Raw genomic sequence first — 13,880 nt, 5'->3', positions numbered from 1 at the left:
AGTCACTTGGTGATAAAAGTACATTACTTGGTAATTTAGGTAAGTAGCAGAAACCATGATAAATGACTTATATTTATTTCACCTTATTTTGTATATGCCAATAGCCAAAAAATTGAGATTGTTTTTAGAAATTTGATTTTCTGTGATTTTTGAATACATATTTCAAGTTAGTTACTTTTCTGTTACTGAACTAGTATCTCACATGATAATTAGTTTATCATTGTATATTTTGTGTATCAAAATACAGTTGATTTTTTCTGTTCACACTCCCACAAGAAAAATCATTTGTTTATCCTTCCTAAAATTGGAATTTCTACATAATAATCAAAACAGATTTTAGAAGGGTACTAAAAATCATATTGCTCATGCTTTTGGAAGGCTTTAGCTTAAGCATCTCTTTTCTGCAACCTGAGCATCTGGTATTTTCAAATTAGGCACCTTCTAAATTTGACTCATACATTATGGAAATCTGATGACACAAGGGATGGATAGGCTTGCTTTGATTTGATGAAATATTAATCATAGCTGTGATTAATGATTCAGCATTTCACATCTGGGTTATTCCTGTCATATTTGAAAATTCTACTGTTAAATACAGTATATAAACAGCGTAGGTGGGGTCATACTAATTCTCTGGTGTCCTTTAAAAATTAAGTGGAAACTGAACAATATACCATAAACTACTGGTGATAATCTGTGATGTTGGCAGTTCCTGGCATATTTTATACCCTCAACAATTTTTTTATGGAAGTTAGGGATTTGAAACTATAGAATCTACTTTCCAGGAATGGTGCACCAATAAAGTTGTTTTGAATATTTGGCTCTTGAATAACATACCTCACCCTTGCTATCATTTCTGGACTATTACTATAGGTTAGGCACTGGGCTAAGCACCTTACCTATACTGCCCTTTTTAAAGAAGAATATGAGTTGGCTTACTAAAAACTGTATTTGTTTAAGTATTTGTTGTGAGTGAATAGAATTTATCTTGTTTGAAATTTGACAAGTACTTTTCATGGGTTTCCTCATACTATTTTTTCCGATTATTTTACATGGACTATTTATAAGTTATTATGGAGCTAAATGTAATACTGGAAGGTAATAGCATAGTGAAGAATATTTTAAGAAAAATACGAATTTAAAGTAAAAATTGCCCAGAAGTCATTGGAAAGTGGTGGTGAAGACAGCAGTCCAAAGTTTGGCCTGAAACTTCCCTAGAAGGCAGGTCGTTCATTTTTGTTTTAGTTGTTTTGGTCATCCCAGAAAATGACCAAACTTATAAGTCAATGAGGGCTGTTTGTTACTGTGCTTGGTGTTCTCTTGGATCCATTTTTTTTATCTGGGTTTGAAAGCTACAATGTGTCAGAACCTCAAGACTGAAGCAGACCATCTGAGATGAGAGATACCAGGCCTTTACCCCAGCCCCCAGATGTGGTGGTCCTGCTGGGGTCCAGCCTGCTGACAGGCTGGCGCTGGGTACATGGGGAGGTGCTCTTTGCATTGTGTCTGTCTGCTTCGTACATGCAGCAGGGGATTCGTTCTGTGGATTTTTTCCCTTATTTTACCTGTCCAGAGTACTTGGGAATATTTTCTAGAAACAGAGCGTCATAGAAACTTTTCTGGTACAGCAGTTGGGTCACAGTCCAGCATCTCATTCTTTAAAAATAAATTGGAAGTACCCAACCACAACCCGTCAGATGAGTTCCTGGCAACAGTAAAGCAGGAACATGCTCTGTGTGGGGATGGCTCTCGTTAGTTCTTGCTTTCTGCAGGGTAAGTGCTTGTTCACTCTTAAATTGTCACATACATTCCTGTGCTGCAGCTGATGATAGACTTGTACTCAGGATGTAGTTGTAGAAATTGTACTTAATATGGACACTAGGATTGAACTGACTTAGTATGTTCCTTGGCTGTTGTGTTGAACTAGACCTTCCCTAGTTCTAGTGTTTACATTCATATTTGCTGTGCATCACTCAGGGTCATCATTAGAACAGATCACTGGGCCCCACCCCAGAGGCTTTCTTCAGAAAGTCTGGGGCAGGCTGAGAATTTGCGTTTGCTGCCAGTTCTAGGCTGGGCTGCTGCTGCCTGGGAACCTACCTTTAGAACTGTTGACTGAGGGGTTTTTTCACTTACAGTTGGAGAATCATGCACACTGTCAATGAAGGCCCTGCGAAATAGGAAGACAGTGGAAAAGGAACACTTCTTTTTCTTAGAACAAACTCTTTATCAGCAATGTATTGTGATATAATACAGCAGTCTAAGCCCACAAGAAATTGCCCCCCGAATATGAAAATATTAATTAAGACTATTGGAGATATAGAGGGACATCTCCATCAGTAGTAAGTTATGTCTTCTGACATTAGCTGAGGATGTTGGAAGATGCCATGATTAGCAAGAGAAAAATCTCATTTATATCAAATCTAGCCCATCCTTTGAAAATGACTGTCATGTGCAAGTTACAAAGGAGTAGACACATATTGGATGTGAATCCTCAAGTAGTTCAGTTTGCTCAATCAAAAACACTGGAAGACAATTGCATTATTCTACTTGTTATAAACTCATTTCCAGAAAATGTATTTCATTGGTAACCTTTATTGCCAGTTACCGCTTTTTACAAGTTATACAAAATGGCAAAATTTCCCCCGTTTATATTACAATTTAACAAGTGACATATACTCACCAGAGACTTTCTTAGAAAATAAATTAGTAGAAGGAAATCAAAGAATGAAAAAAAATATAATAGAAAACTTTTTTAAGATATAAACTATATGGTGAGGACTTAAATATTATATAAATATTAAATATTAGATAAATTCCACAGTAAATACAGTAACTTTACTGGTTAATTTTCCAAGTTTGAAGTGCATAGTGCTATATAAGTTGTGATTTTTTAAAGGAAAATGTTGGTCCTATTTACGGAACTGTAAGAAAAATATGGTTTGTAGCTTTTTTTTTTTTTTTAACCAATCTCACTGGGTATTTTTTATAGAGCTTTTTATGAAGTAAATTTTTTATAGAATTATTTAAAAATCAGTTAAGAGTTAAGTGGGCTACTATGTAGGATGCTAAGTGCTCATTGAAATTACTCTACCATCCTTTAGTTTGAATGAGTAATAGTTTTTAAAAAGCATTTGCAGTATTATTTGCTGTACAGCTAGATTATTTGAGGAGGTCACTTTCAGAATGAGGGGTACTCAGGGAAAAAATAAAGGGGAAATGATAATGTACCATATCTCTCACTAAAGCGTGTATGTTTTATTTGCCACAGGAAGCATATGGAAAGCTATTAGATGTAGAAAAACACCGAAATAAGTTGCAAGACAAAGATCTATTTTCAGAAAAAACTAAAACCATGTAAGTTCTTTTCTTGCATTAAAATATATGACTGATTTAAACTAGAAACACAGTGTTTACCATTGGTATTTTTTAAGCATCCCTAAAGCTTAAAAGTCTCTTGCATATTTCAGCAATAATTATTAATGTTAGAGATCAAAATAATAGGTGTTTTTTTATTTGAGAGGAAGTAAATGTAAGTTTAGTCTTACACTATTTTATTCCAGATTTATATATTAAATGGCACTTAGTTACTGTATGTGAATATGATGTCCTCCAAATGTTTTTGTATATAGCTGCGTATTAACATTTACGTGCTTTAGTCTTTTTTGTTTTGTTTTTGGTGTTTCAAGGTTTGTGCTTGCATTTGGCAAACAGGGACTAATTAGATCTTTCAACTTGAGCAACCAGTTTTAAATTTTGGCCTGGCTATTGACATATTTCTTCCTGTGCAAAAGATGTAAGTCTTTGCGCACACCTTGTTTAGGTTGTAAATACTACCTCTATCTAGCCCTTTATTTAGACTTTATTACTACTTAAGTCCATTAACAGGTTAACTCTGTGTCCATAACATCCCCTTTGAAGTAAATTATGAAAAGCCAGCACAATTTTAATTTTTAAGGAAATCTGGTGACTTTTAATATTAAATGAGCTACACAATGACATGTTTAACTCTTCAAACAAAACATTTGCCAGACTGGATGTCTTTTCTAAAGTAGAATGAGGAAATGAAATAATATTTCTCAAAGATAGTTAACTTGGATGAAATTTTACTGCTGTATAATATGGAAATTTGTTTCTCAATCAGGAATCGCTACCTCACATGGGATCTTTTGTGATATAATTCTAATTGCATGGTTCATTTAAAAGAGAATGTATGTGATGTTTTAACAGAAACCCGATTGGCAGCAGATGGCTGATCAAGGAAGAACTAGAAGAAATGTTAGTGGAAAGACTGTCCGATCAAGATGTGAGTGGTTCATCTTGGATTTAAGGGCACCTGTGCCCTAAGAAGGCAGATAATTACAGTAGTTAGGCTCCCAAGAGTCACACTTCTCAGAAGCTGGTGCCCCTAAGACAATTTTCCTTTTTAAAACATATTTGTATAAGTTGATTTCTCCTGTGTCACGGCGTCATCTGTGGTCAGGAAGGGCACATGCCTGGTCTCCAAACCCTCCTTATGTACACGCCCTGTGTCCTCTGCTAGTTGTTCTAGGGGCATGTGGCAGATGTCATTTTTCATCTCCTTTAGGAAAGTGATAGCCAACTTTGCAAGCTGATTTTAAGTGTAAGAAGCCATTACAGGTTGAGTACAGAAGGAATGAAGCATGTGGTTGTTTCCCTCATGCAGCATGCTGCTTCCTGGCTTTCCTGTGTGCAGCTCTGTAGGGCCAGCATTTTTCACCTAAGAATCTGCAAAACCTCCCATATCACAATCACTTGGAATGCTGGTGATAAAGTGCCACTCCCTAAGATTCAGAACCAGCATAGAAATTCTAGGGGTGTCGCCCAGAATCCATACTAACATGTTCCCCAGGTGAGTGTTACATGCTGTAAAGTTGGTGACCCATGCTTTGGGTCTTAATTAGATTCATAACAGTGTATGTCAATATTATCAGAGGAAATTTCACTGTTTTAATAAATACTTCGATATTGTGAATTTAGATTATTTCTGGAAGATTTGAGTTTAGAGAAATTTCATTAGTGACATTATTCCAAGAAGGGTTTTCTCCTTGCATGCAGTGCTAACGTTGTCAGGTTAACTTGCCACCATATAGATTTTAAGTCATGTACATAAATTGCTTTTCTTCTCATTTAACATACTGGAGAAAGTCATGATTTTGGAAAAGCTAAGCAATGTGCTTAACTGGGATGTCAGGCATTTGGTGAGGGGTAGATCTGGAGTTACTTCCACTGTCCTGACTGCCCAGCCAGTGTTGCTGCACTCGGATCTAACTGAAAAATCTATCTTTGCTTCTTCATTGAATGCAGCATTTCATTGTTTCCTCTGTTTTCTGGCTGATTGGATTTTTATAATACAGGTGTATGGTGTTTTATGTGGCTTTTTTTTTTTTTTTTTTTTTTTTCTTTGCTTTTTTTTTTTTTTTTTTTTTTTTTTGAGAGGGCATCTCTCATATTTATTGATCAAATGGTTGTTAACAACAATAAAATTCAGTATAGGGGGGTCAATGCTCAATGTACAATCATTAATCCATCTCAAGCCTAATTCTCGTCAGTCTCCAATCTTCTGAAGCATAACGAACAAGTTCTTACATGGTGAACGAATTCTTACAGAGTGAATAAATTCTTACATGGTGAACAGTACAAGGGCAGTCATCACAGAAACTTTCGGTTTTGATCATGCAATATGACCTATAAACCATCAGGTCAAATACGAATATTCATTTGATTTTTGTACTTGATTTATATGTTGATCCCACATTTCTCCTATTATAATAATATTATTTTTATTTTTAATAAAATGCTGAAGTGGTAGGTAGATGCAAGATAAAGGTAGAAAACATAGTTTAGTGCTGTAAGAAGGCAAATGTAGATGATCAGATGATCAGGTGTGTGCCTATGGACTAAGTATTAATCCAGGCTAGACAAGGGCAGCAAGACATCCACGGATGCAGAAGATTTCTCTCAAAGCAGGGGGGGTGAGGTTCTGAGCCTCACCTCTGTTGATCCCCAAATTCTCACCTGATGGCCCCCCTGCGACTGTGCCTGTCTTAGGTTGTTCCTCCCTTGAGGAATCTTACCCGTCTCTGGCTAACCAGTCATCTTCCGGGGCCATACAGGGAAATGTAAAGTTGGTAAGTGAGAGAGAAGCCATATTGTTTGCAAAGGTTAGCTTTTTACTTCTTTGCAGATTTATGCCCTGTGGCTTCTATGCCCAGCACTTGTCTCGAGGTATCTTTACCACCTGGAGGAATTATGATACTCGGTAAATTCGATATGAGGCACGAATTCTATTTAAAGTTTGTAATTAGGAAGGAAGAAGAAAAGCTATAGATGTAGCATATGAAGGAAACTTGGGAGGATTGATTATTTCTTTGACATATCTTCTTGTATAGTACCTTAAGTATGTATAGGTTTTAAACTACTAACTAATTTGCACACACATATTGACATAATAGGAATACGGTGACATAAACAAAGCAAATCTATAATTACCAGCCATCTCCAGTGAAGCCAAGAAAACCATTTAGGCACCCTAGGCATTTGTGAAAATTTATCTATGATATGATGGATATTTTCCAACTGTACTTGAACCATCAGACAAATTAAAGCAGCCCATTTCTGGGATCTGTTCACATCCCATATGTTCTTTTAACCATAGATAGTCTATAGTCATGAGATTTTGGGGTGCTACAACTTGCACCCCTCCCAACTCCTGGTTGAGTTCCAACAGTACAGATCCAGTCAAATTCGTTGTCTCACTGTATGCACATGCCAGCCTAGACATCTCCCTCCTCCTTCTTATGGCAAGTCCAGGAGATGGTGGGCTGGATGCAGCCACAACCGCAGCATCGTCCGGATCCCTGTGGAGGCTTTTTGATGATCATCCCCCGGCACGAGTCCTCCAGAGAGTGCTGATGCCGGAAGCTCCTCCTCATATCGTATCTTAGTTCATTTTCTGGGTATCCAAGCTAGGCCTTGATCTTCTGTGTAGAAACAAACAGACCCTTTGCCCACACTTTGACATGCCCTCTATACCACTGTGCAGAACTCATTGGAGGTCAGCACACAGTAACTGCTTTTTTTTTTTTTTTTTAATTAAGAGAAAGGAATATTATCAGAAAAGAGTACCTCCATAGCTGATCATCTGACACCCTTTAAGTGATCAACATTAAGGATATTTAAAGCATGCGTTGATCTTTGATTTACCAATAGTTTTATCCTGTTAAGGAGTAATCCCCCTTTTCTTTCTTTCTTTCTTTTTTTTTTTTTAAATTTTTAATCTACACTTACCTGAAGAATACTATGTTTACTATGCTCTCCCCTATATCAGGTCCCCCCTAACAACCACATTACGGTTACTGTCCATCAGCTTAGCAAAATGTTGTAGAGTCACTACTTGTCCTCTCTGTGTTGTGCAGCCCACCCTCCCCTTTCTCCCTCCCCCCCATGCATGCTAATCTTAATACCCGCCTTCTTCTTCACCCGTCTTATCCCTCCCTGCCCACCCATCCTCCACAGTTCCTTTCCCTTTGGTACCTGTTAGTCCATTTTTGGGTTCTGTAATTCTGCTGCTGTTTTGTTCCTTCAGTTTTTCCTTTGTTCCTATACTCCTCAGATGAGTGAAATCATTTGGTATTTCTCTTTCTCCGCTTGGCTTATTTCACTGAGCATAATACTCTCCAGCTCCATCCATGTTGCTGCAAATGGTTGGATTTTTCCACTTCTTATGGCTGAGTAGTATTCCATTGTGTATATGTACCACATCTTCTTTATCCATTCATCTACAGATGGACATTTAGGTTGCTTCCAATTCTTGGCTATTGTAAATAGTGCTGCGATAAACATAGGAGTGCATCTGTCTTTCTCAAACTTGATTGCTGCGTTCTTAGGGTAAATTCCTAGGAGTGGAATTCCTGGGTCAAATGGTAGGTCTGTTTTGAGCATTTTGATGCACCTCCATACTGCTTTCCACAATGGTTGAACTAATTTACATTCCCACCAGCAGTGTAGGAGGGTTCCCCTTTCTCCACAGCCTCGCCAACATTTGTTGTTGTTTGTCTTTTGGATGGCAGCTATCCTTACTGGTGTGAGGTGATACCTCATTGTAGTTTTAATTTGCATTTCTCTGATAATTAGCGATGTGGAGCATCTTTTCATGTGTCTCTTGGCCATCTGTATTTCTTTTTTGGAGAACTGTCTGTTCAGTTCCTCTGCCCATTTTTTAATTGGGTTATTTGTTTTTTGTTTGTTGAGGCGTGTGAGCTCTTTATATATTCTGGACGTCAAGCCTTTATCAGATCTGTCATTTTCAAATATATTCTCCCATACTGTAGGGTTCCTTTTTGTTCTATTGATGGTGTCTTTCGCTGTACAGAAGCTTTTCAGCTTAATGTAGTCCCACTTGCTCATTTTTGCTGTTGTTTTCCTTGCCCGGGGAGATATGTTCAAGAAGAGATCACTCATGTTTATGTCTAAGAGGTTTTTGCCTATGTTTTTTTCCAAGAGTTTAATGGTTTCGTGACTTACATTCAGGTCTTTGATCCATTTTGAGTTTACCTTTGTATATGGGGTTAGACAATGGTCCAGTTTCATTCTCCTACATGTAGCTGTCCAGTTTTGCCAGCACCATCTGTTGAAGAGACTGTCATTTTGCCATTGTATGTCCATGGCTCCTTTATCAAATATTAATTGACCATATATGTTTGGGTTAATTTCTGGGGTCTCTAATCTGTTCCACTGGTCTGTGGCTCTGTTCTTGTGCCAGTACCAAATTGTCTTGATTACTATGGCTTTGTAGTAGAGCTTGAAGTTGGGGAGTGAGATCCCCCCTACTTTATTCTTCTTTTTCAGGATTGCTTTGGCTATTCGGGGTCTTTGGTGTTTCCATATGAATTTTTGAATTATTTGTTCCAATTCATTGAAGAATGTTGCTGGTAATTTGAGAGGGATTGCATCAAATCTGTATATTGCTTTCGGCAGGATGGCCATTTTGACGATATTAATTCTTCCTAGCCATGAGCATGGGATGAGTTTCCATTTATTAGTGTCCCCTTTAATTTCTCTTAAGAGTGACTTGTAGTTTTCAGAGTATAAGTCTTTCACTTCCTTGGTTAGGTTTATTCCTAGGTATTTTATTCTTTTTGATGCAATGGTGAATGGAATTGTTTTCCTGATTTCTCTTTCTATTGATTCGTTGTTAGTGTATAGGAAAGCTACAGATTTCTGTGTGTTGATTTTGTATCCTGCAACTTTGCTGTATTCCGATATCAGTTCTAGTAGTTTTGGAGTGGAGTCTTTAGGGTTTTTTATGTACAGTATCATATCATCTGCAAATAGTGACAGTTTAACTTCTTCTTTACCAATCTGGATTCCTTGTATTTCTTTGTTTTGTCTGATTGCCGTGGCTAGGACCTCCAGTACTATGTTAAATAACAGTGGGGAGAGTGGGCATCCCTGTCTGGTTCCCGATCTCAGTGGAAATGCTTTCAGCTTCTCGCTGTTCAGTATAATGCTGGCTGTGGGTTTATCATATATGGCCTTTATTATGTTGAAGTACTTGCCCTCTATTCCCATTTTGCTGAGAGTTTTTATCATGAATGGATGTTGAATTTTGTCAAATGCTTTTTCAGCATCTATGGAGATGATCATGTGGTTTTTGTCTTTCTTTTTGTTGATGTGGTGGATGATGTTGATGGATTTTCGAATGTTGTACCATCCTTGCATCCCTGGGATGAACCCCACTTGGTCATGGTGTATGATCCTTTTGATATACTGTTGAATTCTGTTTGCTAATATTTTATTGAGTATTTTTGCATCTACGTTCATCAGGGATATTGGTCTGTAATTTTCTTTTTTGGTGGGGTCTTTGCCTGGTTTTGGTATTAGGGTGATGTTGGCTTCATAGAATGAGTTTGGGAGTATTCCCTCTTCTTCTATTTTGTGGAACACTTTAAGGAGAATGGGTATTATGTCTTCTCTGTGTGTCTGATAAAATTCCGAGGTAAATCCGTCCGGCCCCGGGGTTTTGTTCTTGGGTAGTTTTTTGATTACTGTTTCAATTTCTTTGCTTGTAATTGGTTTGTTTAACTTTTGTGTTTCTTCCTTGGTCAGTCTTGGGAGGTTGTATTTTTCTAGGAAGTTGTCCATTTCTTCTAGGTTTTCCAGCTTGTTGGCATATAGGTTTTCATAGTAGTCTTTAATAATTCTTTGTATTTCTGTGGAGTCTGTCGTGATTTTTCCATTCTCATTTCTGATTATGTTGATTTGTGTTGACTCTCTTTTTCTCTTAATAAGTTGGGCTAGAGGCTTATCTATTTTGTTTATTTTCTCAAAGAACCAGCTCTTGGTTTCGTTGATTTTTGCTATTGTTTTATTCTTCTCAATTTTGTTTATTTCTTCTCTGATCTTTATTATGTCCCTCCTTCTGCTGACTTTAGGCCTCATTTGTTCTTCTTTTTCCAGTTTTAATAATTGTGATGTTAGACTATTCATTTGGGATTGTTCTTCCTTCTTCAAGTGTGCCTGGATTGCTATATACTTTCCTCTTAAGACTGCTTTCGCTGCATCCCACAGAAGTTGGGGCTTAGTGTTGTTGTTGTCATTTGTTTCTATATATTCCTTGATCTCTATTTTGATTTGTTCATTGATCCATTGATTATTTAGTAGCATGTTGTTAAGCCTCCATGTGTTTGTGAGCCTTTTTGTTTTCTTTGTAGAATTTATTTCTACTTTCATACCTTTGTGGTCTGAAAAATTGGTTGGTAGAATTTCAATATTGTGGAATTTACTGAGGCTCTTTTTGTGAGCTAGTATGTGGTCTATTCTGGAGAATGTTCCATGTGCACTTGAGAAGAATGTATATCCTGTTGCTTTTGGATGTAAAGTTCTATAGATGTCTATTAGGTCCATCTGTTCTAGTGTGTTGTTCAGTGCCTGTGTGTCTTTACTTATTTTCTGCCCGGTGGATCTATCCTTTGGGGTGAGTGGTGTGTTGAAGTCTCCTACAATGAATGCATTGCAGTCTATTTCCCTCTTTAGTTCTGTTAGTATTTGCTTCACATATGCTGGTGCTCCTGTATTGGGTGCATATATATTTAGAATGGTTATATCCTCTTGTTGGACTAAGCCCTTTATCATTATGTAGTGGCCTTCTTTATCTCTTGTTACTTTCTTTGTTTTGAAGTCTATTTTGTCTGATATTAGTACTGCAACCCCTGCTTTCTTCTCACTGTTGTTTGCCTGAAATATGTTTTTCCATCCCTTGACTTTTAGTCTATGCTTATCTTTGGGTTTAAGGTGAGTTTCTTGTAAGCAGCATATAGATGGGTCTTGCTTTTTTATCCATTCTATTACTCTATGTCTTTTGATTGGTGCATTAAGTCCATTTACATTTAGGGTGACTATTGAAAGATATGTACTTATTGCCATTGCAGGCTTTAGATTCGTGGTTACCAAAGGTTCAAGGTTAGCTTCTTTAGTATCTTACTGCCTAACTTAGCTCGCTTATTGAGCTGTTATATACACTGTCTGGAGAGTCTTTTCTTCTCTCCCTTCTTATTCCTCCTCCTCCCTTCTTCATATGTTGTGTGTTTTGTTCTGTGCTCTTTTTAGGGGTGCTCCCATCTAGAGCAGTCCCTGTAGGATGCCCTGTAGAGGTGGTTTGTGGGAAGCAAATTCCCTCAGCTTTTGCTTGTCTGGGAATTGTTTGATCCCACCATCATATTTAAATGATAGTCGTGCTGGATACAGTATCCTTGGTTCAAGGCCCTTCTGTTTCATTGCATTAAGTATATCATGCCATTCTCTTCTGGCCTGTAGGGTTTCTGTTGAGAAGTCTGATGTTAGCCTGATTGGTTTTCCTTTATAGGTGACCTTTTTCTCTCTAGCTGCCTTTAAAACTCTTTCCTTGTCCTTGATCCTTGCCATTTTAATTATTATGTGTCTTGGTGTTGTCCTCCTTGGATCCTTTCTGTTGGGGGTTCTGTATAATTCCATGGTCTGTTCGATTATTTCCTCCCCCAGTTTGGGGAAGTTTTCAGCAATTATTTCTTCAAAGACACTTTCTATCCCTTTTCCTCTTTCTTCCTCTTCTGGTATCCCTATAATACGAATGTTTTTCCTTTTGTATTGGTCACATATTTCTCTTAGTGTTGTTTCATTCCTGGAGATCCTTTTATCTCTCTCTATGTCAGCTTCTATACGTTCCTGTTCTCTGGCTTCTATTCCTTCAATGGCCTCTTGCATCTTATCCATTCTGCTTATAAATCCTTCCAGGGATTGTTTCACTTCTGTGATCTCTTTCCTGACATCTGTGATCTCCTTCCGGACTTCATCCCACTGCTCTTGCATTTTTCTCTGCATCTCATCCCACTGCTCTTGCATTTTTTTCTGCATCTCTGTCAGCATGTTCATGATTTTTATTTTGAATTCTTTTTCAGGAGGACTAGTTAGGTCTGTCTCCTTCTCAGGTGTTGTCTCTGTGATCTTTGTCTGCCTGTAGTTTTGCCTTTTCTTGGTGATAGAGATAGTCTGCAGAGCTGGTACAAGTGACCGCTGGAAGAGCTTCCCTTCTTGTTGGTTTGTAGCCTTTTCCTGGGAGAATAGCGACCTCTAGTGGCTTGTGCTGGGCAGCTGTGCGCAGACAGGGCTTCTGCTTCCTGCCCAGTTGCTTTGGGGTTTATCTCCACTGTTGCTGTGGGCTTGGCCTGGCTGGGGCTGTTCCTCCAAAATGGTGGAGCCCCGTTAGAGGGGGAGCAGCCAGGAGACTATTTATCTCCGTAAGGGGCCTCTGTGCTCCCTGCTGCCCAGGGGGTTAGAGTGCCCAGAGATCCCCAGATTCCCTGCTTCTGGTCTAAGTGACCTGTCCTGCCCCTTTAAGATTTCCAAAAAGCACTCTCCAAACCAAAACAACAACCGCAACAATGAGAGAGGGAACAGAAAGGAAAAAAAAAAGAAAAAACACGCGATTTTTTTTTTTTTTTTTCCTCAGGTGCCGGTCCCAGGCACCCGCGCACTGGTCCTGCTGCCCTGTCTCCCTAGCACCAGGGTCCCTGTCCTTTCAAGGCTTCCAAAAAGCACCCACCCACCGGTCCCGCAGGGAAGGAACGCTCAATATTCTTGGTCCTCAGGCACTGGTCCCACGCACCCGCTCACCAGTCCCGCCGCCCTGCCTCCCTAGCACCGGGGTCCCTGTCCCTTCAAGGCTTCCAAAAAGCACTTGGCAAAAAGAGAGAAAAAAAAGGGGAAAAACGCGCGATTTCTTCCGTCCTCAGGTGCTGGTCTCAGGCACCCACCCACCGGTCCCACAGGGAAAAATGCGGGATATTCTTTGTCCTCAGGTGCCGGTCCCAGGCACCCGCTCACCAGTCCCGCCGCCCTGCCTCCCTAGCACCGGGGTCCCTGTCCCTTTTAGGCTTCCAAAAAGCACTCGCAGAAAAGAGAAAAAAAAAAGGGGAAAAACGCGCGATTTCCTCTGTCCTCAAGTGCCGGTCTCAGGCACCCGCCCACCGGTCCCGCAGGGAAAAACGGGGGATATTCTTTGTCCTCAGGCGCCGGTCCCAGCCACCCGCTCACCAGTCCCGCCACCGTGCCTCCCTAGCACTGGGGTCCCCGTCCCTTCAAGGCTTCCAAAAAGCGCTTGCCAAAAAGAGAAAAAAAAAAAAAGGGGAAAAACGCGCGACCTCCTCCGTCCTCAGGCACCGGTCTCAGGCACCCGCCCCCAGGTCTCGCAGGGAGAAACGCGGGATATTCTTTGTCCTCCGGCGCCGTTCCCAGGCACCTCCTCACCGGTCCCGCCACCCCGCCTCCCCAGCAACGGGGGCCCGTCCCTCTAAGGCTTCCAAAAAGCGCTCGCCAAAAAA

The 13,880-nt window shown here is 39.5% G+C and overlaps 1 protein-coding gene across 2 annotated transcripts in view; it reads left to right on the top strand.

The window, feature by feature from the left end:
- Positions 1-13,880, top strand: part of MRPS9 (mitochondrial ribosomal protein S9) — a 91,929-nt gene that overhangs the window by 69,065 nt on the left and 8,984 nt on the right. For both annotated transcript variants that reach the window (XM_037020027.2, XM_037020025.2), the window contains 2 exons: positions 3,272-3,357; positions 4,231-4,306. In XM_037020027.2, coding sequence (XP_036875922.1) covers positions 3,272-3,357; positions 4,231-4,306 — 162 coding nt within the window. The remainder of the gene's footprint in view (positions 1-3,271; positions 3,358-4,230; positions 4,307-13,880) is intronic.

The sequence above is a fragment of the Manis javanica genome, chromosome 1 (assembly GCF_040802235.1).
Source record: "Manis javanica isolate MJ-LG chromosome 1, MJ_LKY, whole genome shotgun sequence".
Lineage (NCBI taxonomy): Eukaryota > Metazoa > Chordata > Mammalia > Pholidota > Manidae > Manis > Manis javanica.
This window is presented reverse-complemented; position numbering and strand designations above follow the sequence as displayed.